Source organism: Podarcis raffonei, chromosome 1 (assembly GCF_027172205.1).
Source record: "Podarcis raffonei isolate rPodRaf1 chromosome 1, rPodRaf1.pri, whole genome shotgun sequence".
NCBI classification, from domain to species: domain Eukaryota; kingdom Metazoa; phylum Chordata; class Lepidosauria; order Squamata; family Lacertidae; genus Podarcis; species Podarcis raffonei.
Window position 1 is genome coordinate 71717528 of NC_070602.1, and position 27747 is coordinate 71745274.

Consider the following 27747-nt stretch of genomic DNA (forward strand, 5'->3'; position numbering starts at 1 on the left):
CCACACGTGCCTCAAATTTGTACCATAGTTTTGGGAGAGAAGTGGGAGGGGATGTGGTCAGAGAAGTAAAAACAAATTGGGAATTGAGCTTAAAATCCCCATTTCAAATCATTGGATTCATGAAGACTTTCAAAGGCACAAATGATACAAGGCAGGTTTATAAAGCTGCCGATCTTTCAGGTGAGAAGGGTATATTAAAATATTCTAATTTTGTAACTAGATTTAAGGATATCATCCAGATTTTATCCTCAGGAAAACATTATTGTTTGACTTCAATGTAATTTGGCTGGCTGTCCATCATTTGTGCCTTGGAAAATCTCCACCTACTTCATGGTTAAATTAAATATGTTTTATAATCTGCCAGAAGACTCACTGATGAGGGAAAAGCTAAGAGGCACAAATCTTTTACTTTTTTTGGTAAATGTTCATGATGCCGACAGTCTTGATTGTCGGTGGGTGTAAAGTGGAAGTTTGCTTGATCAAGACACAAGTCTATGACAATATTTTCCTAAAAGTGCCAACAATGGAAAGCAGGAATTTAGGATGGTGTAGTGAATGAGGGTGGGTTCCCCTGCCCCAATCTCTTTGGTCTTTGAGACCAAATGAATAGAAACCACCTGTGATCTGATTTCAATAAGTTCTGCACATAAAAAAGGAAGTCTCTAATTGCAGCAGGGAGTAATAGGCAATAGTGAATATGCCTAGGAATGCCAGTATAAGAAGCCTTCAACAGAAATAGTGAATTTGAAATGTATTGATTTAGCCATCCTTATTGTTGCAAACCGAATGCAGTGTGTCAGCTGGCTACATCCCCTGCAAGTCAGCTATGAAGAAGATACTTTTGTCCTACTTCCTTTCATAATATGCCAGTTGCATTTATCCCTTTATGAGCTATGAAAGCAAGCTCTTTTGATGATAAAGTATATTTGCAGAATGAGCAAAGACCTCTCATTGTCTTTTCCTGGACAAAACAGCTTGGCTCCTGCTGTAAACGACTCCTTTGAAAATCATCAGTATGTTACAAACAGCAGTTCTCAGAAGCTGCATTCTGAGTTTAAGCTAAAATTAATAATAATAATAATAATAATAATAATAATAATAATAATAATTTATTATTTATACCCCGCCCATCTGGCTGGGCCTCCCCAGCCACTCTGGGCGGCTTCCATAGAAACCAAAAATACAGTAAAATATCACACGTTAAAAACTTCCCTGAACAGGGCTGCCTTAAGATGTCTTCTGAATGTCAGGTAGTTGTTTATCGCTTTGACATCTGCTGGAAGGGCGTTTCACAGGGCGGGCGCCACTACCGAGAAGGCCCTCTGCCTGGTTCCCTGTAGCTTTGCTTCTCGCAATGAGGGAATCGCCAGAAGGCCCTCGGCGCTGGACCTCAGCGTCCGGGCAGAATGATGGGGGTGGAGACGCTCCTTCAGGTATACTGGACCGAGGCCGTTTAGGGCTTTAAAGGTCAGCACCAACACTTTGAATTGTGCTCGGAAACGTACTGGGAGCCAATGTAGGTCTTTCAAGACCGGTGTTATATGGTCTCGGCAGCCGCCCCCAGTCACCAGTCTAGCTGCCGCATTCTGGATTAGTTGTAGTTTCCGAGTCACCTTCAAAGGTAGCCCCACGTAGAGTGCATTGCAGTAGTCCAAGCGGGAGATAACCAGAGCATGCACCACTCTGGCGAGACAGTCCGCAGGCAGATAGGGTCTCAGCCTACGTACCAGATGGAGCTGGTAAACAGCTGCCCTGGACACAGATTTGACCTGTGCCTCCATGGACAGGTGTGAGTCCAAAATGACTCCCAGGCTGCGCATCTGGTCCTTCAGGGGCACAGTTACCCCATTCAGGACCAGGGAATCCTCCACACCTGCCCGCCTCCTGTCCCCCAAAAACAGTACTTCTGTCATGTCAGGATTCAACCTCAATCTGTTAGCCGCCATCCATCCTCCAACCGCCTCCAGACACTCACACAGGACCTTCACCGCCTTCACTGGTTCTGATTTAAAAGAGAGGTAGAGCTGGGTATCATCCGCATACTGATGAACACCCAGCCCAAACCTCCTGATGATCTCTCCCAGCGGCTGCATGTAAATGTTGAAAAGCATGGGGGAGAGGACAGAACCCTGAGGCACCCCACCAGTGAGAGCCCAGGGGTCTGAACACTCATCCCCCACCACCACTTTCTGAACACGGCCCAGGAGGAAGGAGCGGAACCACTGTATGACAGTGCCCCCAGCTCCCAGCCCCCAAGACGGTCCAGAAGGATGTTATGGTCGATGGTATCAAACGCCGCTGAGAGATCCAGCAGAACTAGGGAACAGCTCTCACCTTTGTCCCTAGCCCGCCGGAGATCATCAGCCAGTGCGACCAAGGCAGTTTCAGTCCCACGATGAGGCCTGAATCCCGACTGGAAGGGATCCAAATGGTCCGCTTCTTCCAGGCGTGCCTGGAGTTGTTCGGCAACCGCCCGCTCAATCACCTTGCCCAAGAATGGAAAATTTGAGACTGGGCGATAGTTGGCCATCGTGGCCGCATCTAAAGATGGTTTTTTAAGAAGCGGTTTAATAACCGCCTCTTTCAGTGGGTCTGGGAAGGCTCCCTCACGGAGGGAAGCATTCACCACCCCACGAAGCCCATCGCCCAGTCCTTCCCGGCTAGCTTTTATAAGCCAGGATGGGCAAGGATCCAGGAGAAAGGTGGTTGGTTTCACTCGTCCAAGCAGCCTGTCCACATCCTTGGAGGTAACAGATTGGAATTGATCCCACTCAACTTGACTAGACAGAACTCTAGCACTCTCCCGCCCCGGCCCTGCTCCCACGGTGGAGTCCACTTCTTCCCGAATCTGAGCGATTTTATCTGCAAAAAACTTTGCAAAATCATTGCAGGAGAACATGTGGCCCGTACTGGGCCCCGATGTTGCAGGTGGTTCCGCTAAATTGTGAACTACCTGAAAAAGTCTCCTGCTGCTGTTTTCTGCAGATGCAATAGAGGCGGTGAAGAAATTCTTTTTCGCCGTCGCTATCGCCACTAGGTAGGCTCGACGCTGAGCTCTAACCTGTGTCCGGTCAGATTCGGAATGAGTTGTCCGCCACCGGCGCTCTAGCCGTCTCAACGATTGTTTCATAGAATCATAGAATCATAGAATCATAGAATCATAGAGTTGGAAGAGACCACAAGGGCCATCGAGTCCAACCCCCTGCCAAGCAGGAAACACCATCAGAGCACTCCTGACATATGGTTGTCAAGCCTCTGCTTAAAGACCTCCAAAGAAGGAGACTCCACCACACTCCTTGGCAGCAAATTCCACTGTTGAACAGCTCTTACTGTCAGGAAGTTCTTCCTAATGTTTAGGTGGAATCTTCTTTCTTGTAGTTTGGATCCATTGCTCCGTGTCCGCTTCTCTGGAGCAGCAGAAAACAACCTTTCTCCCTCCTCTATGTGACATCCTTTTATATATTTGAACATGGCTATCATATCACCCCTTAACCTCCTCTTCTCCAGGCTAAACATGCCCAGCTCCCTTAGCCGTTCCTCATAAGGCATCGTTTCCAGGCCTTTGACCATTTTGGTTGCCCTCCTCTGGACACGTTCCAGTTTGTCAGTGTCCTTCTTGAACTGTGGTGCCCAGAACTGGACACAGTACTCCAGGTGAGGTCTGACCAGAGCAGAATACAGTGGCACTATTACTTCCCTTGATCTAGATGCTATACTCCTATTGATGCAGCCCAGAATTGCATTGGCTTTTTTAGCTGCCGCGTCACACTGTTGGCTTCATTGCCCTCAGATCCGTGGAAAACCACGGGGCTGTCCGGGCTCCATGCAATCGGAGAGGGTGCTTCGGAGCCAAACAGTCAATAGCCCTGGTTAACTCCACATTCCAGCGGGCCACCAAGGAATCAGCTGAAAGGCCATCAACATGGGATAAAGCATCCCCTACCACTCTCTGGAAACCATTTGGATCCATTAAGTGGCGGGGGCGGACCATCCGAATTGGTCCCACCTCCCTGCAGAGGGGATGGGTCGCAGAGAAGTCCAGTTGCACCAGGAAGTGATCTGACCATGGCACTTCTTTCGTTTCGCTTTTACTTAGTGTCAGATCACCAACATCCATAGAGGTAAACACCAGGTCCAAGGCATGTCCGCGGCTATGGGTTGGGCCAGACTTATTCAGGGACAGCCCCATGGAGGCCATGCTTTCCACGAAGTCCCGAGCGGCCCCTTGTAAGGTCGTGTCGGCATGGATGTTAAAATCCCCTAGGACGACCAAGCTAGGTGTCTCCAGGAGAACATCCGCCACGACCTGAAGCAGCTCGGGCAAGGAATCCTTGGTGCAGCGGGGAGGTCGGTACACCAAAAGGAATCCTGTACTGCCCCTATTGCCCAACTTCCAGAACATGCACTCGGAAAACTGGGTCTTCCCAATAGGACGCCTGGTGCAAACTAATGACTTCCTAAAAATCACTGCAAACACACCTCCCCGCCCACATGACCTGGGTTGCTGTGCGTAAGAGAAACCTGGTGGACAAGCAGCGGCAGGGACAGGCCCATCTGCTTCATCCAACCAAGTCTCTGTTACACATGCCAGGTCAAGTCCTCCATCCATGATCAAGTCATGGATGGCAGTGGTCTTATGAATCATTGACCTGGCATTGCACAGCAGCACCTTCAGGTCATGTGGGTATCCCTTGCTGATTCTAGTATCCATCCGGTCAGGACCAGACCCGGAGGCAGGAATAGTCCTCAGACAACGACTAAACCTGCCCCCTCTGTAATGACATGGTCTAGTCTTAGCGTAACTCCTCCTCCTACCCGTGATCACTGAGATCGGTTGTCCCAGTGCATCCCCCCCTGTGGAACATGCCCCAGCCATTTTGTGGGCTGGGGCCCACTCCCCGGCAGCCCTGACCCCTCCCCCTAAGAACAAAATAACACCTTAAACAAACAAACAAAACCAATAAAACAATACAAACAAACAAAAAAATGTAAAAATTACGAAAACATCAAAATAAAAAAATAATTCCCCAAGCCCAACGAAACATCCATCCCACCCCCACCCCCCCACATACAAAACATCCAAAAGAAAATTTTTAAAAACATTTTAAAAACACTCTGTGCCCCTCTGGCAGTAACAACTGTCCTAGTGAGGCCTGTCAGGCCCCGCCCTGGGCCAGGTGGTAAGTGGCAAGAGCAGGGCCCTCAGGGACTAATTCAGGGGAGTCCTACTGGGCCGCAGCAGCAAGCAGCAAGCAGTCCTTGTGAGGCTTCAGGCCCCGCCCCAGGCCAGATGGTATGTGGCAAGAGCAGGGCCCTCAGGCACTCACTCAGGGGAGTCCTCCTGGGCAGCAAGCAGCAAGCAGCAAGCAGCAAGCAGCAAGCGGCAAGCAGTCCTTGTGAGGCTTCAGGCCCCACCCCAGGCCAGATGGTAAGTGGCAAGAGCAGGGCCCTCAGGCACTCACACAGGGGACTCTTCCTGGGCAGCAGGCAGCAAGCAGCAGCAGTCCTTGTGAGGCTTCAGGCCCCGCCCCAGGCCAGATGGTAAGTGGCAAGAAGGAGCAGGGCCCTCAGGCACTCACACAGGGGAGTCCTCCTGGGCAGCAGGCAGCAAGCAGCAGCAGTCCTTGTGAGGCTTCAGGCCCCGCCCCAGGCCAGATGGTAAGTGGCAAGAAGGAGCAGGGCCCTCAGGCACTCACACAGGGGAGTCCTCCTGGGCAGCAGGCAGCAAGCAGCAGCAGTCCTTGTGAGGCTTCAGGCCCCGCCCCAGGCCAGATGGTAAGTGGCAGGAAGGAGCAGGGCCCTCAGGCACTCACTCAGGGGAGTCCTCCTGGGCAGCAGGCAGCAAGCAGCACGCAGTCCTTATGAGGCTTCAGGCCCCGCCCCAGACCAGATGGTAAGTGGCAAGAAGGAGCAGGGCCCTCAGGCACTCACTCAGGGGAGTCCTCCTGGGCAGCAGGCAGCAAGCAGCACGCAGTCCTTATGAGGCTTCAGGCCCCGCCCCAGGCCAGATGGTAAGAGCAGGGCCCTCAAGCACTCACTCAGGGGAGTCCTGGGTATGATTACCTGAACGTTAAAAGGCATGCAGGTTAGATGTGGATATTTTCATGGAAGCCTGAAGCCAGCATCTTCAATAATCATTCAAGTTTCTCCACATAACCCTTTGTTTTTCTGTGAACTTGGCTAAGAGCAACATGGCTTTAAGAGTTCTTTACCATTTTAGCTCAAAAACAAGCATCCAGTTCATTACAGCTGAAACCCAGTTTATCCTTTGAACATGACTCCTAAAGGCATTCTTTATTCCTGTGTTATTCCTACTTGAATTTTGATTCAAAGACTACTGAAGCAAATGGAATGACAGTGGCATTAAGACTGGATACAAAGTATTTAAAAATGAGGTCTGAAAACTACATTCGTTTAGGACAGTATTTTTTTCTGATGGTTGTGCTGATGGGGCAGAAATAGGAGGTGGCTATTAAAATATTGAACAACTGTAATGATTTCTGTTTCCAGGAAATTGGCTGTTTTGCTATAACAGAATTATTTATATTTGCAGAGATAAAATGAAAGGCAGGCCTTCCCTATACAAAAGTTAGGGAAGGAGAATTTGGTGCACAGTTTGCATAAGACTGTTAAGCATGTAGTGGATACTTGAAAAAACCTGTGCAGGTTTTCTCCCTGCCCTTGATGAACCGGTAGTGTGTGACTACTGCCATGCACCAAATTCTCCTTTAATAAAACCACAAATGTCATAATATGAGCACATCTCAAAACAGATAGCACATACACACAGGTGGCTTCTTGGAGTCAAAGAGGCCAGGTGGGCAGCCTTTCCATGGAACCAGCCCATGGTCAGAGTGGCCTGTGAACCCGTCCTGTGCTTCCTTTTTTCAAGTTCCATTATCTTAACTGAATTTTGCCTTCTTGCTTCTTGTCATCTCCTACTCCTGCTCGGTGTCAGCCACTCTTTCCTTTTTATGGTCCTGAAATGAATATGGCAATGTAGTTCTGATCTATAGGCTGAATTGTCTTTCTGTAGCCCTAGACTTCTTTTTCCACAGCCCACGATGGCCAGTAGAAGAGCCAGCACAGGCAACTGCAACCATGCATAGTGCCTTCCTAGTTGGATTATATACAAGGTGCGATGGAACAGGATTATTGGACTGATACCCATGACTTAATTCATATTACCCATACAGGAGACCCTACATGAGAATCAAAAGAAGTTCCCGGAGGAAGGCTATTTCTCTACAGTTTTACTTGAAACAGTACATTAGACAGCTGCTTAAATACAGGTTGTGATCCTTTCTTGAGGCTCACCTAATACAATTGTTGGAAAGTTATCTTCTGTATTTTGTTTGTGGCCTGACAAGTATATACAGACCAAAAAAGCATTCTGTCATTAAATTTTATGTGGCATACATCCCTCTTTTAAGATTATAAATAAAATCACATGACAAAAATAAAAAGTTGGGTTGCAGTATGATTCCAAAAGCTTATTGCATTTTATAATCAAGAAGCTTTAAAAATGTTCAGGATACAGAATTTATGGTGTTCCGTTTATCACTGCTGTGAGCCAAACCACGTTCTACAAGGAAATATGGCACAGTCATGGCTGTGTATGGGCCAGGCTATTCAAACTACTTCATAATTTATAATGCTTATAAGAGGCTATGACCATGCTGAATGCAGATGATATCAGACACAACCAATGTATCTGGAAGAATTAAAATAAGGTTCCTATAGTATTATTAATCTAACATTAAAAATGAATCTGCAGCTTCTGTTCAATTGTTTGTTTTATAAACAAATCTTATGCTTGGGACTTTCCCCCACCCCCAAGTATAAAAAAACTATGACACAAAAAGTATTACCAAGTTGCAATGCTAACCACTTGCCTGGGGGTAAGCCCCATTAAATTGAGTACTGACTTCTGAGTAGACATGATTACTGTTTTTGTATGGGGACAGAGAGCTTGGCAAAGATTGGTCACTTGCCTTGGTAAGAGGCAAAATTCCTATCCTGCAAAGTTTTCAGATCAGAACTCAGTGATGCCCGGCATGGTTTGCATCGTGAAATTCCCAGGTTTAATCATTCTTGTCTCCCCGGCTAAAAGAAATTAGTCCTAAATTTGGTATAAGACATAATTTCCATGGTTTGGTGCTTCATTCCTAAATGCATTTTCTTCAAAGTATTGTTCATTTGTTTTTAGTGCCACTTATTTCTCTAAAAAGGAATATTTAGGATGGTGGCCCAAGTCTCATGAAGGTTGTTTTTAAATTCCTTTTTGGTTTATGACATGGAGACTATGTTTCCTTGTCCTTCACCCTGCCTCACATTGAAACTTTTCAGCAAGAGTTCTTTGGCACATAGCCACTGCCCATGTAGCTCTGTACTGTCTACACTGGCAGGCAGTGTCTCCCTCAGTCCTACCTGGAGATGCTGGGGTTGAGCCTGGGACCTTCCACCTGCAAAGAAGATGCTCTGGGCATCCCAACAGATTCATAGTATAACAAAGTTGTACAAATCTGTGTTATTTCCAGTGCAATATTTGTATGCAGAATGTTGTTTCACCCTTACTTTGTATACATGAGGTATAAATTAAATTGAATTCATCGTCAGTTGCTTTGGGTCCTCTATGACCATCTTCTTCCAGTGATTGTTGTGGCAGCATTGTTATGTTTGGCAGAATTAAAAACAATAACACTGTAGATCATAAACAAGGATGTTTAACATTCATTATTATATTTATTACATTTATTGGTTGGTTACTACAGAAAATGTATTGAAGCAACCAACAATTGGAGAAAAACACAGAGTTTATTTGTTGTCAATGTGAGACAATAAACCAGAAGCCTATATGGGGGGAAGAGAGACTTGGAGCATGAATTGAATACTCAGGACTGTAGGGGGCTATGGGTTGAGATTTTACTTAAACTCAAGATTAGGCTTAAGTTGAGCTGTCAACCATTTGTGAGATTTGCTGGGGTGCTGTGCCTGTTTGGTTTTCTGTTTACCTCCTGCATTTTAACCCGGCTTACTCGTGAGCACTCCTCAGCTGCCTGAGAAATGAGGATTTTTTTTGACGCCACGGATACGAGCTTCGAAAGTTTATTGCCTGGTACTCAGCTACGTACAGGAGCTGTTCCTTGGTCGGAGTTTATTTATTTATTTATCCCAGTTTAACTACTCAAGCTGTTGAAGTTGACTTTTTGACCATGCGAAGCTTCCGTGCGATTTTAAGTTTCGCGGCTGCCCCCTGCCTGTCCACTATCTGCGTCAGGTCCAAATACAACCAAAGCTCGCAATCTCATAAGCGAAAGCGAAACCTTTCACAGGAGAAAGACGATTGTGGGAACCTGGCGAGTTCTTCGCGTGGAAGGAAAACCGCGCCTCACCAGCGAGACCCATGGACTGGGGAGGTGGGTTGGCGGCCCGCAGGTGCCTCCTGCACGGCTTTTCGGTGTTCCTCTGTGGCGTCGTCGTCCTCCAGCCGGCAGGTAAACAGAGCGGGCGAGGGGCTTCGCTGCTGCAGCTGCTGCTTCCTCTAAAGGCCGCTCGGCAGCCGCAGGGCGACTCGCGCCGTGAGTTCGGCTCCTGCTTGGGGGAGAGAGCGCGGAGGTCGCTCTCGCCCCGGGGGAAAGAAGCGGAAACTCCTGGATGTAGGGGAGAGCTAGTAGGGGAGCTGAGTGGGGCAGCACAGGCCACCCGCTCCCCCTCTCTTGGAGAAGCGAGTTTTGTGACAGGGGGCGAGGTGGACGCTAACTAACGAGAGTAAGGCGGACTAAGGGGGACACTTGTTTGGAGCAGAGGAGGAGGAGGGGGGCGCTTTGTAATTGCTCCTCCGTGGAAAGCCCAGCTCCTCCTTGCGCCTCTTCCTCGCGGAAATGGTGCCCACTAGGCTCGACATACAGTTGTGCTTTGGAGACTAGGGAGTTTTCTCTGCGTATTTCTGGGGCACGGATTGGAGCCATAACGCGTGTGGAAGGAGAGAGAAACTCTTAACGGAATCCAGACTGGACACCCGGCCTCTTCAGCTTGCATTGGGGAAGCGGGAGAAACCACCAGCTGGTTCCAAGCGGAGTTTCCCCCTTGGTGTGCTAATTTCTAGCGCTTGAGGAGAAATCCCTGAGAGCGGAGTGTTAAATCCGCCAACCAGCTGCGTTACCGTCTGGATCCACAGGGGGCACGTTATTATTATTATTATTATTATTATTATTATTATTATTATTATTTATTAACTAATTTTTTATATTGTACTGCCCTTCATCCGAGGATCACAGAGCGGCTTACAATATAAAAACACAAAAATACATAACATAGTAACAAACTAAAGCAATAACCCCCTCACAGGTCATATAGATGGTTCAAATAGCCAAAGGCGTGGGAGAAGAGGAATGTTTTTGCCTGGCGCTTGGACGTAGCCAAGGAGGGGGTAAAACAATAGAAATACTTAACTGAGCAATCGCGTTGGTTCTGCCCCCTAACAAAAGTCCTGCCCCCCCCCCAAATCCTGGCTATGCCCATAGCCTGGCACCTAAAGATATGTCACAAAGTATAATATGCTCAAACTGTCTTGCTCTGGTGAGCACCACCTGGAGTTTCTGAACCATCCTCAGAGGCACTCCCACTTATAACATGTTGCAGTCATCTAACCTAGAGGTTACTAGAGCATAGGCAAGAGAAGTTGGGCTTTACCTGTCCAGACAGGGGGCACAGGTGGGCCAGCAGCAGGAGCTGACGGAAGGCACTCTGTGCCACTGGGGCCACCTGAGCCTCAGGTGACAGCAGTGAATCCAGAAGCACCTCCCTTCAGAGGGAGTGTAACCCCATCAGGAGTTTTGGCAATTTGTGTGAAAATGAACAAGCCTTCATGCCTGGCTAAAATTTGGCCCTTTGGCATGCTGTTGACTTTCCAGAAGCCCTAACTCAGCAACAGGAAATTCTCTGGCCTCTAGATGGCACTGTGAATCCCAGAAAAACAGTTCAAGTTGAGAAAGAGAAAGAAAAAAACCAGTCGCTAAATTAAAATAACCCTCAAGCCAGAGCAACAGCCTAATAACAGTTAGTGACAGGACATCAGCTTGATCTTTTCATTGCTAAAAACCATATAGGCTACACAAACATAAATGAAATATAGAAAAAGAAAGGGATCCTCAACATTTTGCCATTGTCTATCCTAAAGTATTATTGACTGCCCATTCCCCAGTGTTAAAGATTAGAGCAAAGTTCACAGGTGAAATATAGGAGACTATGGTTTTTGTTTTTGTTTTTTTGGTCCCATTTTGCTACCAGGAACCCTGGTGCTGGCTTCTACTGGAGGATCAGGTTAGTTGAATCCAACCCTATATTTCTAAAAGGGTCATTCCACACCAAATCACCTGGTGCCATGTGTTCTCACAACTTATATTTTCTTCAGGTTTTTTTTTTGTTGTTGTTATGTGTAGATACCTATGAGATAACCTCAAATTATTTTTAAAATACTTTTTGGTTTAAAATTGGGGGCAGGATAATTTTTTTTTAATTTAAATTTTCACGCAATTTAGGCGGGTGGTGCTGTGGTCTAAACCACAGAGCCAGGGCTTGCCAATCAGAAGGTTGGTGGTTCGAATCCCCGCGACAGAGTGAGCTCCCGTTGCTTGGTCCCAGCTCCTGCCAACCTAGCAGTTCAAAAGCACGTCAAAGTGCAAGAAGATAAATAGGTACCGCTCCGGCGGGAAAATAAACAGTGTTTCCGTGCGCTGCTCTGGTTTCGCCAGAAGCGGCTTAGTCATGCTGGCTACATGACCTGGGAAAAGTGCCTGTGGACAAACGCCAGCTCCCTTGGCCAGTAAAGCGAGATGAGCGCCACAACCCCAGAGTCGTTCGCAAATGGACTTAACTGTCGGGGTCCTTTACCTTTTTAGGCTAATGCAATTTCTGTGTCAGAAAAAAACCTCCTGTTTCACTTATTTTTTAACCAATTGGGCCTATTTTGGTATCAAAATAAAGGTAACTATGGTCTCTTTCAAAATAAGGTATAAAATAAGGTGTCAAAATGGTATTAAGTGCCACAGAAAAGGATCACCGACCATTCAGTAGGAAACAAAAAGCTATTTTGTTTCCCATACATTTAATATGGGCAGTGATGAATCATAGCCTTCTACTGTTAGAAAGGTCAAAAGACTATTTGCAATAATGCTATTTTTTTTCTTTACGAAGAATCTCTGAAAGTGACAATGGAAAGTCGGATGGTGGCAGTCTTGGACACAGATGTGATGATACCATGTGAGATCTCTGAATACAGCACTCCAGAGCTAAAGATCGCAAAAATAGCTGTTGAGTGGTATTGGAAGCCTTCTCCCAAGGAAGCGGAAAATATAGTGTACACCATTGTTTCTGGAGTGCCTCAATCTTATAGAAACGGTGCAAGAATGGATGAAAGTGAACTGATAAAAGGCAATGCTGCACTTTCCCTCCCCCAAATACAGATTAGTGAAGAAGGAATATACATATGTTCTGTGACTGTTACCCCAGATTCAAATGAAGGAACCACTGTTGTAGAGCTAATTGGTAAGTATTTATGTTGCACAAGTTTGTAGAAAACTTACAGAGAACGAACTTGTACATTTCAGAATTTCCCAGTAGCTTTGAGGTCTAACTAAGCATTATATAAGGAAATGTATGTGATATCACCCATCTTTAGAGAAAAGTCACTTTGCAAGACAGTAATTTAGAACAGTGAACTATGGGGGTGGGAGAAGCATGCTTAATCCTTTCCCCCAGGCATCAAAATACATTCCAAGCTGCTTCAGCCTCCTTCCCTCCTCCCCCCCCCCCCCGAGATGCAGGTTTGGAACCTTGTAGGGGTGGTTTGGTACAGTGAGAGGAAAGGAAAGTGTTAAACTTCTACCAAAATTTCTTAACTATAAATCACCTGCTTGGGAATCATAGAACTCTAGAATTGTAGAGTTGGAAGGGATCCCAAGGGAATCTCTCCTAGATCATACATGGCAGATGGCTATCCAATCTTTGCTTTAAAACTTCCAATGAAGGAGTGTCTGCTACCTTCTGAGGGAGTCTGTTCTAATGTCAGACAGCTCTTAAGAAGTGTATCTCTTCAAAAAAAAGTCACTTTGTGTTATGGAGAGGTATAGCTGACTCATTAAAAGTTTTGCTAAGCAATTTCTTATATACCAAGTGGGACCTGACATAAAACGTTGTATTGTGGAGTGCTCCCATTAAGGCCTCCAGCCACTCAGGTGGTATCCAAGATGCCCCATTGCATTCTCTCTTCATCACCCCAATTTTTCATGCTCCCCATCCCCAACAGGTTGTCAGTATTTTGTGGCTACTAAGCATGCTCTTTTTTTTGGGGGGGGTGCCTCCTTAGATTTCCCCCTGTAGTTGTTGTTTTACTTCTGCATGCTACTATCTCCTCCTTGTGTCTTAGTAGCCTTCTTTTGGTGTTGTCACTCAACACCTGAGCTCTATTCGACAGACTGATATTATCACATATATTTGAAACACTTGAAGCCAAAGAATTGGCTGGTTAGTTCAAATGAATCATTGAAAGTTAAGTCCACTCCCATTGCTTCTTTGCCCTCACTGCGCTTTTAGAATTGCCAGATCACAAAAGCTACACTAACAATAGAAGCTGCCACTGACATAATTATCTCCTCGGGGTCTAGGTTCTAAATTGTAATAATCCTATATATATGTATGTATATATGTATACCTGTAAAATTTGTTCTGTATCCTTCAGTGTCAAAATGCTATGAAGGCAGCTTAACTACTTAAACAATAGAATGATAAATAAATAGCAACAAAAATAACAAAGCAGAGGAATAAAAAAATACCTTCATATCAATGGTGGGGAAAAATAAACCAGGTTCCTTCAGGTCCGTCATTTACCTTTCTGCTTTTTCCATCCAGTTGTGCAGAGTCTCTTGTAACTCTAGTTTTGCCCAATTTTGGTACTCTCCTGGACTCCTTTCTTTAGCTCTCTGCCTCCACCATTATTTTCCCCCAAGTTCCTTCTTGTTCACTTCTATTACCACCAAGACTCTTGACCAGCCTTCTTAGTAGGCTTCCCCCCTTCCCACTCATAGCACACAGCTCCTCTTGACCCACAAAACACCTTCTTCAGGACTTCTCTTCTGTGCCTCTTGCCCCAGCCATCTCCTTCTAATTAAACAACCCTCAACCCAGGTTTTTAATTTAGACCATGTCCTTCTGAGAAATCAGGAGTATGAACTATGTCTTTCACTTCACTTTCAAGCAGCTTTTGTCTGAAAAACTGTATAAAAATGCAGTAAAAAACAGAAACAATGACACTTTTGATTATCTCCATGCAGCTCAACCTTCAGTAAAGCTGTCTCCCAGGACAGTTGAACTAGAAGACGGCAAGGAGAAGACCCTGTCATGCACAGTGAATAAATTCTATCCTCTTTTGATTGAGGTTCATTGGGAGAAGAAATCTGAACGCGGCAATAACGAAGTTGTACCTGCAGATGATATTTGCACAGGGGTACCTGTGAAAAATGGAGATGGCACTTTCAATGTAACCAGTAAACTGGGGCTACAACCATCTTTACAAGATAATGGAAATGTCTATAGTTGTGTTGTGGGACACAAATCATTTTCCATACGGCAGGCCTTCAATGCCACTTTGATAGTAACAGGTATTCCTTCTGTTGACCTTTTCTGCCTGTGTGTGTGTGTGTTTGTGTATAATAGTGGGTCACATCCAACTGGTGTACATCCATGAGTGTAGGGGCTTTTGATCCAGAAGGGGAGGGGATATTTGCCCACACACCCTGGAGCCTTCAGCACCTTCCACTAATTCTGCCCTATGTTCTGAAATGTAGCCTTCTTTCTCCAAAGATTCATATTGTACTTACAAATGCATTAGTCTTTGGGACTTCCATGCTAGGGCATCACAAGGAAAGGGATAAAATATATTGTAATGCCTTTATACAAATCTATGGGAATACTGTGCACAGTTCTAGTTGCTGCATCTCAAAAAGATTATTGTGGAGCTGGGAAAGGTGCACAAAAAGGGCAACCAAAAATGATATTAGGGATGGAACAACTCCTTAGTGAGAAAAGGTTATGGCACTTGGGGCTTTTTAGTTTTTTTAAAAAAAGGCAAATATGAGGAAGGGACATGTTAGAATTGTATAAAATTATGTGTGATACAATTATCTGGGATGCGGGTGGTGCTGTGGGTTAAACCACAGAGCCTAAGACTTGCTGATCAGAAGGTTTGCTGTTTGAATTCCCGTGACGGGGTGAGCTCCCGTTTCTTGGTCCCTGCTGCTGCCAACCTAGCAGTTCGAAAACACGTCAAACGTGCAAGTAGATACATAGGTACCGCTCCGGCGGGAAGGTAAATGGCGTTTCCGAGCTCTGCTCTGGTTCGCCAGAAGCGGCTTAGTCATGCTGGTCACATGACCCGGAAGCTGTACGCCGGCTCCCTCGGCCAATAAAGCGAGATGAGCGCCGCAACCCCAGAGTTGGCCACGACTGGACCTAATGGTCAGGGGTCCCTTTACCTTTACCTTTATGTGTGATATAGATGGAAATTAGTTCTCCATTAACACAATCTGGGATCATCCAGTCAAGTTGACTGGTGAGAGGTTCAGGGCAGACAAAAAGAAGTACTTTTTCATGCAACATATGCTTAACTTACAGAATTCACTGCCATGTGGTGGTCTGTTGATGGCCATTAGCTTAGATGGGTTTACAGTGTGATTGGACACAATTGTGGACTGTAAGCCCACCAATGGCTACCTCCAAAATCAGAGGTAGCATGCCTCTGAATATAACTTTCTGGCAAATAACAATATGAGAGGTCTTTATGTCCAGTTTGGAAACCTTATAGTCATGCTAGACCAGATTAGTCTTTGGGCTGCTCCAGCAGGACTTTTCTTATGTGCAGTTGGAATAAATGGGCCTAAAATAACTTTGCCACGATTGAGTAGCTGAATATGAAATATTACTTCTCATCAAAAGGTTGCAACAAGGCTGAAACATTTTGCTATTTTGTGTGATAAGTAACAAGAACAATTTCTCTCTCTTTACAGAACCACCACCAAATTTTACCTGGTTGGCTGTGATACTTGTTTTATTATTACTTGGTGTGATTCCTGTAATTCTGTACATAATGTACTTTAAGAAAAGTAAGTAATGGGAAACATTTAATTAATTGATTATTTGATTTTTTTCAATTAAGAGAATTCTATACTATTCATCAAAGGTGGTTAAGGGTGGTTTACAAAAATAGATTAATATGAAACATAATACATGCACGTATTCATTATTATTAAAGTAAAATTAGTACTTTTGTGAAATCTTAATCTTTGGTAAACTTAGGTCTGAAATGACAGTATTCAAAAAATCCTAGGCACCAGTACGCCAGGCACCAAAAAATCTCCTTGCCTGTGGTTAAGAATTTTGACTAAGTTTTCTTTTAAGTGGCTAAGATTTCTTTGCTGAATCAATTGGGGGAAAGGCCATAACTCAGTGATAGAACATCTGTTTTGCATGCAAGAGGTCCTAACTAGTTAGTTCTAGCTTCAGCACTATCTTGGAGATGGATGGCTGTCAGTGACAGAGTGGTGGCCCTATGCCCCAGATTTATCTGCTCACTAGAAAAGACTCATGGAGTCTATACAACTGAAGCTACTATTTGACATTGCAAGTGCTCAACTAGCAACCAATAACATCCACATAAAGTAAATCCTGGAATAAACCCTGAAGGTCATTTAGTCCAAGCCCCTGTCACAGATAAAGCACTCTTTCTCAGCTCTTTTGCTTCATTCTACATGATACAGAAATAGCACACTCTGCAAGATTCTTAATTCAGGGCTACAAAGCTAACCAAAATACTCAGGTGGGATATGTACAAAAGGAGTAAGAAGGAATGCTTAATCTGCGACTACCCTGCACTGAACAGGGAGTTGGACTGAATGACCTTTAAGGTGTTAAGGAATATAGCTAGTGTGTTAATTTCATTAGTGAGGGAAAAGCTGTCTCACTCTGATTCATTTCCAAAATGCACCTGGCTCAATTTGACTTCTTTATCAATTTACTGGGCAGATTTGGTTGCCATGTGTCCTCTTATTCCAGGACACGTCCTCTTTTTCAGGGGTAAAATTTCTGTCCGGGTGGATTTTTTAAATATGCCCAAATGTCTCTGGCTATACTTTCTGGATGAGACATAGACTTGCTTTCCTCTTCTCTTCACCTGTCCCCCTCAGCAATATATCACAGCTTCTATATCCTACATATAGTAGAGATATTTAAAATGAGAGTTGTCATAACGTTCTCTTTGTTGCTCTTCAAAATATGGCTACCTTAGTAAGCATGCAACTATATGTATAAAAGGGCTCAGATTAGAGCATTGGTTGTGGGTCAGTGGCTGTTATCAGGAAGGGACGGATCATTGTGAAACACTTTGAGGAGAGCTCATCTGAAAAGAAGGCTTGCATGTGGATTTTGCTCAGCAAGGATTTTGAATTACACAAAACCCTCTGGGACCAAAGAGAGAAAAGCCTTTGTGCAACCTGTATATAGTGTGTAAATATAGAGCGTGTATTTTGTGTGTGTCAGGTAAAACAACTACTTAAAACAAGAACTGTTTCGGGTTGGTGAGCTAAGCAACTTTACTGAAGCTTCCAGGGCACACACAGAGAGAGCAAGATTTATAGATTGAAGATAGCACCCCACATCACCATAAGGTTCTTTTAAACTCTTATTATTCTGTGGGAAAGGTGCACATAGCCAGTACACTTCCATCCATTCTGTGTTAATGGGTACTCATAACATATCATGGTGGCTTCTGCTTAAGGTGGAACTAATCACAACATAGGACATCTACTGCGTATCCATCCATATTGTCTAAATAACACCTCTGTTGAGGGTGTGACCTTTAACAGCTGCAAAACCCAGCATTTTGGAGCTTAAGAGAACATGGAACTTAATACAATACATTAAGCTGTTAGGTTTTTTGTTCACTGAACTGTCACTATTCAGTGTCTTATTGCCACAGAGGAATTATGGAAGGAATTATCCTCCAAATCAGAATGATTCTTTGTGCAAATTCATTTGCTGCAAACATCTTATTAAAATCCCTGCTCCTACCTTCTGGCTTTCTATCATATCATCCCCAACCCTTTAAAGCTTTAAACAGTCTTTGTTGAACTGGCTTCTTTAGTAAGGCTGTTGCTATACTCAACTGAACCTAACCTCAAAAATAAACTCTTCCTAATCTCACTGAGCCAACGCTTCATCCAGGACTGTCTTTTTCTTCCAGTTATGCTTTACCTGATCTGTACTTCAAGCACTCTGGATAGGGACTGTGCCACTTGATCTATGATACAGCATCTTGCATACATCGCTATTCACCATGTAGCAGTCACTAGCATTTGCAATAGACTGAATGTGATAATTACAAAAAGGAAAAATAATGCTTAGTTGTAAACTGCAGCAAGAATGTTCCTCTTACAGATGACTTGTTCTAATAGTATCAGTTGAAACACTGCTACAAGTTTCTACACCTGAAATTCTTTGTTTTGTTCTTTATAGTTCAACCAGGGATATTTTCAGCAACTGCAAATAAGGAATTGAAACATTTGGAAGAAGCACTGGTGGTGTTCCTGCTGCAAGGCTTTCGTCCAAAGCCTTTAGGAATAGTTTTTTTCTTAAAACTCCAAAGCAGGAATGAAAAACTGAAACTATGCTCTTGGAATACTATGACAGGCAGCAATATTGAACACGGAGAAGATATGCCTCTTATCACTGGAAAAGAAGAAGAATGTTCTGATCTTGACAAGACGTTGAAGACCATGTTTACTTTTGAGCCAGCTTTGCAAGTAAAACAAAGGCGCACTTTTGACGTTTCCTGCAAAGTCAACATAGTTCCAGATGTAAAGCATCTGGAGGAGTTTGAACTTATACTTGAAGTTAGACATGAGGCCTTTTCAGATCGTTTGTCTACTGAAACAATATCATTTAAAGTCATAGGTAAGTAGGAAAGATGGGCTGAAATGATCACTTAGAATAATACTACGTATTTTACTGGCTATTACAGTGGTACCTCGAGTTAAGTACTTACCGTAATTCGTTCTGGAGGTCCATTCTTAACCTGAACCTGTTCTTAACCTGAAGCACCACTTTAGCTAATGGGGCCTCCTGCTGCCGCTGCGCCGCCAGAGCACAATTCCTGTTCTCAACCTGAAGCAAAGTTCTTAACCTGAAGCACTATTTCTGGGTTAGCGGAGTCTGTAACCTGAAGCGTATGTAACCTGAAGCGTATGTAACCTGAAGCGTCTGTAACCCTAGGTACCACTGTATAAGAATTCTGTCAACAGATGAAAGGTGAGAGAGCTGCATGAATGCAATGGGATACTTTCTGCTGCCAATGATGATACAGAAAAGGGAAACAATGCAGGATTGTAGCTAAACTCTTTGATCAGTCTACAAAAAGTGAATGATAAAATGGGAAAGCAGCACAGGTGGCTTGTGTGGAGATTATTTCTCTTAATCTCATTCAGTTTGACTAGTTTCTTATAACTTGTGAGCCCGTACGAAGGGCGAAGTGATGACCTTTAATGCATTTCATGGTATAAGGCCTGCACGGGATTGTGTACTCCCTGCCTTCTTCAGATCAGAAATTCATGTGGACAAAAGAGAGTCCATACTTATTATCTTCTCCAGTTGCATTCTACTTGCTAATAATATCACTTTTTTGGTATGTATACATTTATTTATTTATTTATTTATTTATTTGTTTGCAGAATGTACTCCCAAAGTCTCCAAATTTGAATGTGAGCCTCCTGTACCAGAGTGTGGGAAACTCATCACATTATCTTGTTTAGTAGAAGATTTCTGCCCACGGGAGTGTGACGTTTGTTGGCTAAGAGGCAATAATGAGCCTTTGGATGCTATAAGTAACACAGAGGAGCCACAACTGGACCCAGGATCAAATCTGTATTGCAAGAAAAGCAGAGTATCCTTTATACCTCAACCAGAAGATCATGCAGTAGACTTTATTGTTCAAATCAACCATTGTAAAAAAGTTATAAGACATAGTTACCCACTCATGTTAAAAGGTGAGTACTCAGCAAGTTCTTGTGCAATGAACAACTACTTGTTGTTCCTGTCTAAATAGTTTATATAAAACTGGAAATACATAATGGAGTTGTTTCCTGTATCTGTATTTGTTGTGGGTCTTTGATAACTTGTATTGAAAGAGATCACTTGTATCTCTTTGTCAGTAGGTGATGCTATCGTGAGTTTGTCCCATGGAAAACATGACTCAGAGAGTCCTTGCACAGAAATGTCAAGTCCTTCATAAAATTAGTTTAGAAGTTTTTCTGGGTGAAAAAGCAAAGCAAGTTCATAGCTGATATGTGCATCTTCATAGGAAAATTATAGTGTCTGCTAGTGGCAAATTGTAAACATGACAAGCATTATAGTGCAGCCAATTTAAAACATGAATCAAATGAGAAATCGAAGCTCTCATCTGTTTCAGTCCAGAAGGTCAAAGATGGCACACTTTGTATTCCAACCAGAATAAAACACAGCCATGTATAATCATATGCATTTAATAACAAATAATATATAGGTGGGTGTCATATACGTTAGAATATGTTACAGACTGCCAGTGCTCTCCTGCCATTATATGCATACTCTTATCATTTCTCCATATACCGCATTGTGCGGATTTGAACTAATTAAATCTGAAAAGCTTTTAATTTGTAGTTTTGTGAGATTGCTGTGATTTTACAAAAGAACTGACTCCCAGAGTTCATTGGGAGAAGCCATAACATCTAAACCAGGCAAACTTGGTAGTTTTGACAAGACTGTGGTGTTAATTGCTCATTCTATCCTATAATTTCAACCAGGGTTGTAGTGAGAGTGAAAGGATAAGCAACTGTAATTTTTCCAAACCTAACTCTTTTTGAGAGAGACTGTGTGTATATATCCATGTGTGTATCCCCTGAGGATAGGAGTTCATGCATCATATGAAGTAGCCTGTAGTCCATGAAAGTTTATGCCATGATACACGTGGTATAAACTGACACTAGGCTCGCTTTTGCTGTAACATACTAATGTGACACCCCATCTGCCATTAGTCACTTCTGATTTACTGTTTTACTATATCAGATGTACTAGCATTATTTGAATTTAAACTAATATTTTCAATTGTTTGTTTTCTCTGCATCTGCATTTTTTAGGTTACCCCAAAGTTACAGATATTACGTGTGAACCAAATTATCCTAAATATGGAACTACATTGTCTCTAACCTGTAAAGTCACAGATTTCTTTCTTAGCGACATAAATATTCAATGGCTTGATGGGGGTATTGAAATAAGTAAAGGTGTGGTCACAGAGGGGCCAGTCAAAGACTCAAATGGCTGCTTGAAGTTGTCTTCTGAGCTCCAGCTGATACCAACTGCTTTGGATCATAATAAGTTCATTATTTTCAGTGTGACATATGGCGACCTGAAAAAGCCAATTATTAGAGATGTGTATCTAAAGCTCCCAGGTATGTACTGAAAATCCTTTGGGATCTTTCAACTTTTGGCAAATGGCAATTTGAGCTTGTTTATTTAACAAAATTTGTAAACCACTTAATTTTAAAAATGTCGTTAAGTGATTGTAAAAATGTCTAAGTAGTTTACATAAAATAAAATGTATATTAAATTGAGGATCAATGTAGTATTATGATATGAAACAGTTCCCTTTGCAACAAGGGAGATTTGACATGTTTGTGTACTCTGATAGGTGTACTGTATAGCTATGTCTCTACTAGCAGTCATGTGTCCCTAATATCTGCCAGTTTTGTTTGTTTTTTGAAAGTCCAAACTTCCTTGCAGACTTGCATTTAGTAGTTCTGAAGATTCCCTGGTAGAAAAATCAGGTAAATCTAATAAAAACTAAAAAAAAACCCAACATATGTTCACACATAGGCACTGATGTTACTAGTTCACCCCAAGTTTTTTGAAAATCAAAAACCATATTCTCGGATCTATATTCATTGAAGATGAATATCCTTGCAACCCTGCTGATCTGAAGTGTGATTTAAACAATGACACATTTAAATCCTTCATAAAATTCCTGTATTTTTTAGAGGAATGTTATAGAATAGATTCACATTGGGGAAGGGCAGTAGAATATCCTAGGTTTAGCCCCTAGCATTTCCAGGCAGGGCTGGAAATATCCCCTGCTTGAAACTGTGCAGAGCTGCTGCCAGACACTGTAAACAACGCTGAACTAGATGGATTAATGGACTGACTTGGTATAAGGCATCTTTTTATGTTCCTGTTGTCTTGTATTGTCACTTCAAGTACATCCTTTCCTTTCTTCCCCATGTAGTTCACCGCCCTGAGATGTCTGAAATAAAGGCAACACCAATGCAAAACAGTGAGAGCATCTCTTTGGAAACGGTCGTATCAAATTTTGCACCTTGCAACATAAAAGTGACATGGTATGAAGAATGGAAAAAAATATATGAAGACAATCCCAGGAACATTCAGATTGGAGAAAACAAGTTAGGTTATTTTGTAAGCAAATTACAGTTTAGTCCAAAAGGAAGAGACTCCAAAAAGACAATCAGATGTGAAGTTTGTCACCAAGCAACACAGGATTTTAAAGAAAAAAGCTTTGTGTGGAAAAGCAAAGGTAAGAACTTTTAAAAAATGTTTTCAGAGCAGAATGTACAGAATTTATGTAAGGGATTCAGACATCTCCCTTCAAAAAACACTGCTAATGGGGGAAAAGGTGATTCCTCTTCTCAATTAGCACTTCCGTTACTTAGGACTCAGCTACATTAGTAAAAAAACAAGTGTTTTAAATGCATTATAAACATGCAACACCAGGTGGCACTGTAGAGCAGAAAACTTTTCTATGTGTTTTATGTAGAGTTTTTTCTTTTGTTATAACAATTTAATTTATAATTTAATTATAGCGTTCCCCCCTCCCCCTGTGTGTAGATATACCCTTGGTCATGGCTGAAAGGTGACTTTGTAGTCTTTTGGGTACCTATGATATTACTGGTGACATGTGATGGAATTCCCCAATCATTGGGAAGAGGGGTATTTAACTTAGATTTTATGTTAAGTCTTTGAACACTGGAGTGACTCAAAGAGCAGAAGCACTTATGACTCAAAGGGCAAGAACACTTACAGCTGCTTTTTAAAAGTGTTCTCCAATTTCTCCTCACTCTAGCGCATTGTGTTGCAATGCATTGGCTCTTTTCCCACCCAAATTACACACCACCTGAGATAGTAGTTTGAGATTTTTTTCTCCAGCTCTCAGTGATAAACACTGACACTCTTGCTTTATGTACAGGAAGAGGGCTTGATGTAAGCAGGGTTAGTTCTATTTTTTAAAAAAGGTGCTGCTAACATAGTGGCCAGTAATAAAATATGTAATCTACATAAGAGCCTTACTGAGTTAGTGCAAACCTAACTTTGCTTGCCAATATGGACCATTGGATTGTAACAAACCTCAGATGTACTTGGGAGCTGAATCAACACAGCCCATGGTCTGTACAACAATGTAGGTTCTGCTTTGTTGCTGGCCAGGATGTTTTGTAACTAGTCAGGTCAGTAGTTTTGGTGATTCTGAGGCCCATGGGCGTCTAGTTCCCACATATGTTTGGCTTTTGCTGGGGCCTAGCTGTCTACATTGATATGCATGGAGAAAAGCCGTTGTAAAATGTGTTGTTAGAGGGCAAGATTGTAGAATGAATCAGCATGAAAACATCCTGAACTATGCCTGTTTCCGTCCAGTGTAAGTAGTAGTGTTGTGATGAATGTCAGCTGTAATTTTATTTGTGGTAGATGCTTTTAAATAATATAATAAACTGGAAAAAATGAAGACAGTGATACATGCTTTCAGTTTGTTTTCATTGTAGCAGGTCATCTAGAAATTCAGCAGCGCTCTTCAGGGATGGCTTATGATTTTCTCATATTTAATAATATGCTTCAGAAGACAAGTGTATCTGGTTGTTATGAATACAAAAATCAACCTAATGCTCTTACAACACACCTGGTTTTAGAAATTTTGTCTTGAATTCATCAGAGAACTAGATTTTGAAATTTTCCATGAATATTGCTCTGACTGTATCTCCCCCCACTGCAACCCCCCCAAATACTACCCTTGGAAGACAGTTGGCTAATTGCAGTTGAAAGCGTGTTGATTCAGTTGAGTAGCATTTTTGCTGTAAGTATTTCTGTTACGTGACATGATGCCTGCCCAAGGCCTAATATGTTATTTCTTCTTTTAAACAAGATGACTCTGATAGCCTTGACAGCATGTCTACAGTGAGTGAAAACCACGGTGAGTATTGCACCTCACGTGTAGGTAAAATGCAGGTACATGACACATTGACTCAGTGGTTTCATATCCTGGTTTGCAGTCCCAGTTAAAATCAGAAAACTGTTTAGATGTTTCTTGGAGGAGGCAGTGGGAGAAGAGAGCACTTGGACAATCTTTACTCTGCCGTATAAACCATTATTTATTAAAGTGAGATCATTACATCTCAACCAGACCATTAAGTTACACTAAACGTGCACATTATTTTCATAAGGGATGATCTGAAAGATCAACTTAGTCCATTCTGTAAAACTTGTACGCAGGGATCTGCAAACTTTCTTTTGGCATAAAAGCCTGCCACTATTTGTGGCCACAGTGACCACTCCTCTCAGCCCTCTGAAATGCACAGGGAAACAGGAAAGGGTGCAGAGGAGTTCCTCATGTCATGCTTCTATTTACGCCATTCCTATTCTGCTTAATGTATGACAATATATTTATATACCACTGGATAGTTTTTAAAAATCATAAAAAGAATAAAACAATAACAGGTTTGGCCAAACAACTATGTGAAACATTAGTTTTAAAACAAGTAGTTTATGAATTTATATGCCAACATTAATATCTTAATAACTGAGTCTCTAACAACCGATAAAAGATACTGAAGACATATGAAAGACATTCATATATGCTTAACTGAACAAAAGTCCATCCAGACAAAACTACAGATTGGGGCTTGAAGATAAAACTGTAACCTTGTAATTATTTAGGGACCTGACATCCCAAATAGTAAGAGTTTTAATATCCTGACTTGGCATAACTGCCCTCTTTCCAGCTATCCTTTTACCTAGGTGTTTATTCTCTCCATCTCATTTGCCCTCACTCTCCTGTCCTGGTTCAGTTCTTCATCTTCCATCCTCAACAGATTCTCAACAGCTGTCACTTACTTTGACTCCAGCCAGCAATCCATTACACTCCACTGCTGTCAGACATTCTTACAACCACTCTAGTTCCCCAGTGCCTTGCTATTCCTTTTTAATCCTTAATTGCCAATGTCTTGACTGTAGCTTCCATTCACAGCACTAAGCAGCGGCACACTAAGCAGTGTGCAATGTGAACAGAAAGTTCAAATTATCTGACTTGAGGAAAATATGCAAAGGATTGGAAACTGAACATCACAATCAAGGATGCTTAATGTTAGCGAGATGCCTCTTCCAGGTATGTACTTCAAGAGCAGTTTCCTATTCAATTTCCTATTCCCTCTCTCTAGATTCTAAGCCCCCCATTGAAGAACCAGCTCAGCCTATGAAGATAGAATGTGTCACCAGCAACCGAAAGACAGGCGAGGTGACTCTTCGCTGTTTTGTACCTGGAATAAGAGCAGAGGATGCCATTGTTTGCTGGTTTAACGGAGTATATCCAGTTGATAAAATACAGAATGAAAACTGTGGCGATGGATCTGGTTTTATTTCGTATGTGATCATTACAACCGAAAAAGATAAGAAAAAATATGAAATCAAATGTGCAGTTTATGTAGATGCAAATGATGAAACCTTGCATAAAACCTTTGATTTAGAACTTTGAGAAATCATTGTATAAAGACAATGAATATACAAAAAGAACCACAGGAAAAATCTACTGCAGGCTGCTTTCATACATCCCCTGCTTGCTTCCATGAGGTGTGTGGGTCCTGTCGATCCTGTTTTGTGGGCCCCCACAAAATCGATGGGCATTCCCATTCAAATGGTGTATGTGCACTGCGTCATGTGATTGATTATGTAGGGTGGGGCTTACCTGGGCTCTCACAAGATTTTATTCAAGTTGGCACCCCTGCTTTGAAGCCCTATGTGAAGAAAACCTGATTATATTAATGAGGTTGTAATGTATGTAATGAAATAATATAATGAAATACTGTATAGCATAATATAATGTATGGGGGGTGATGATGATGTTGAAAGTCTCCACTCTGGTTCAGTGATAAGCTGTAACAGGACAGTGGTAGAATTTTCAGTACACAAAAGAGGGACTGAGAGTAAGGATATTTTAATTGGTGGATATATCTAGCTGAGCACTGGCCAGCAAAGCAAGTTCAGGAGTTGTTGTTGAGCAGGACAGGAAGGAGTAAAAATACAGTTGCACTTAAATAAATCAGTAAAGGACCTAGCTCAATGGTAAAAGAAGGGCCATAGATCAAGTGCAGACCTTGCTTGCAGAAGGCCCCAGATTCAGTTCCCAGCATCTCTCAAGTAGGGTTGGGAGGCACTCCTGCCTGAAACCCTGAAGAGCTGCTGCCTGTCAGTGTAGACAATATTGAGCTGGATAGACCAGTTGTCTATCTCAGCATAAGGCAGCTTTTGTGTTTCTATGTCTGATAGAAAAGGCTTCTAGCAGTGACCTCATTGGTTAAGGCTTAACTGGGATGGAAAGAAAAGGGGCAACCCGTATTACTATGTTGAAGTAACTAGGTAACCTTGTCCATAATACTGAAACAAACAAATGTTGGTATATTTGCTTAATATAATAGCTAATTGTTAAGTGTCTAGAGGGAGTAAGGGATGGTGGCCATGGCACAGATTTAGGAGAACTTTTAGAGTGGAAGTTGAATGTTATTATTTTAGAGAACGTAGGGGGGGTCCCTTCCCCCCCCCCACCCTGCATAATGGCTTGAAATCCAGTTTTCAGAAGCTTACTCCCAAACAAACCTGCCCAAGTAATGAGCTCATCTTCAGGGGCCTTGATCAGAAGTTAGACAGCTGGCAGAAAGGGGTGGGGGAGCATCTTGTAGAAGTGTCTCTTCAGAGATGTACAACTGGTGCCAAATAGGGATGTGAGCACTTGCAGCAAGGAGCACCCCTGCTCAAATAAAAAGCAGTTTAAAGGCAGCATAGTCACTCTTGGAAGCTTCCTCCCTCGATTCTGCTCCCTCGAGCCCTGAGCTCTGTGCCTTCTATCACACCCTTGAGTGTCATGTTCAGGAGAGCTGCTGTCCTGCCATAGGACTGTAGGAAGTTGTCTTATACTGAGTCAGACTATTGGCCCAGGTCACTTGTTTAGTCATGTCCGACTCTTCGTGACCCCATGGACCAGAGCACGCCAGGCACTCCTGTCTTCCCAGGTCACTTAGTATTATTGATACTGACTGGCAGTAGAGTTTCAAACAGAGCCCTTTCTTAGGGTCTACCTGAAGATGTAATTCCCTTCCTTCCTTCTTGATTCCCAAGGTGAGTGTTTTCTCCTTGAGGACAGGTAGTGAGCATTTGCTGAAAGTATTGAAGACCGCAACAGTGTCATGCTATTCAGGTTTACTCAGAAGTAAGTGCCATTGTGTTTAGTAGGGCTTATTGTTGCACGTCATCCCAATCTCCTAGCAGTGTGAGATTCCAGGTGCTTACCTGGGGCGCAGGTTTTCTTTGGAATGAGGGATAGCAGAGACTGTAGTGACT

General features: G+C 42.9%; 1 protein-coding gene across 1 annotated transcript; it reads left to right on the plus strand.

Moving 5' to 3' along the window:
- Nucleotides 1–6055: 6055 nt before the first annotated feature.
- LOC128415902 (uncharacterized) lies at nucleotides 6056–27497 on the plus strand. Its single transcript, XM_053392734.1, has 10 exons — nucleotides 6056–9497; nucleotides 12199–12549; nucleotides 14334–14660; nucleotides 16065–16160; nucleotides 18568–19005; nucleotides 19779–20093; nucleotides 21222–21533; nucleotides 22364–22669; nucleotides 24284–24331; nucleotides 25575–27497. The coding sequence occupies exons 1-10, from the start codon at nucleotides 9407–9409 to the stop codon at nucleotides 25886–25888; spliced, it is 2598 nt and encodes an 865-aa protein (XP_053248709.1). The 5' UTR covers nucleotides 6056–9406; the 3' UTR covers nucleotides 25889–27497.
- The last annotated feature ends 250 nt before the right edge of the window (nucleotides 27498–27747 follow it).

Bases quoted from the DNA above. Each gene is read 5' to 3' on its own strand.
- LOC128415902 (XM_053392734.1), top strand. From the start codon at position 9,407: ATGGACTGGGGAGGTGGGTTGGCGGCCCGCAGGTGCCTCCTGCACGGC. The intron at 14,661-16,064 runs GTATTCCTTCTG...CTCTCTTTACAG, and splicing joins TGCCACTTTGATAGTAACAG to AACCACCACCAAATTTTACC. The intron at 20,094-21,221 runs GTGAGTACTCAG...TGCATTTTTTAG, and splicing joins TTACCCACTCATGTTAAAAG to GTTACCCCAAAGTTACAGAT.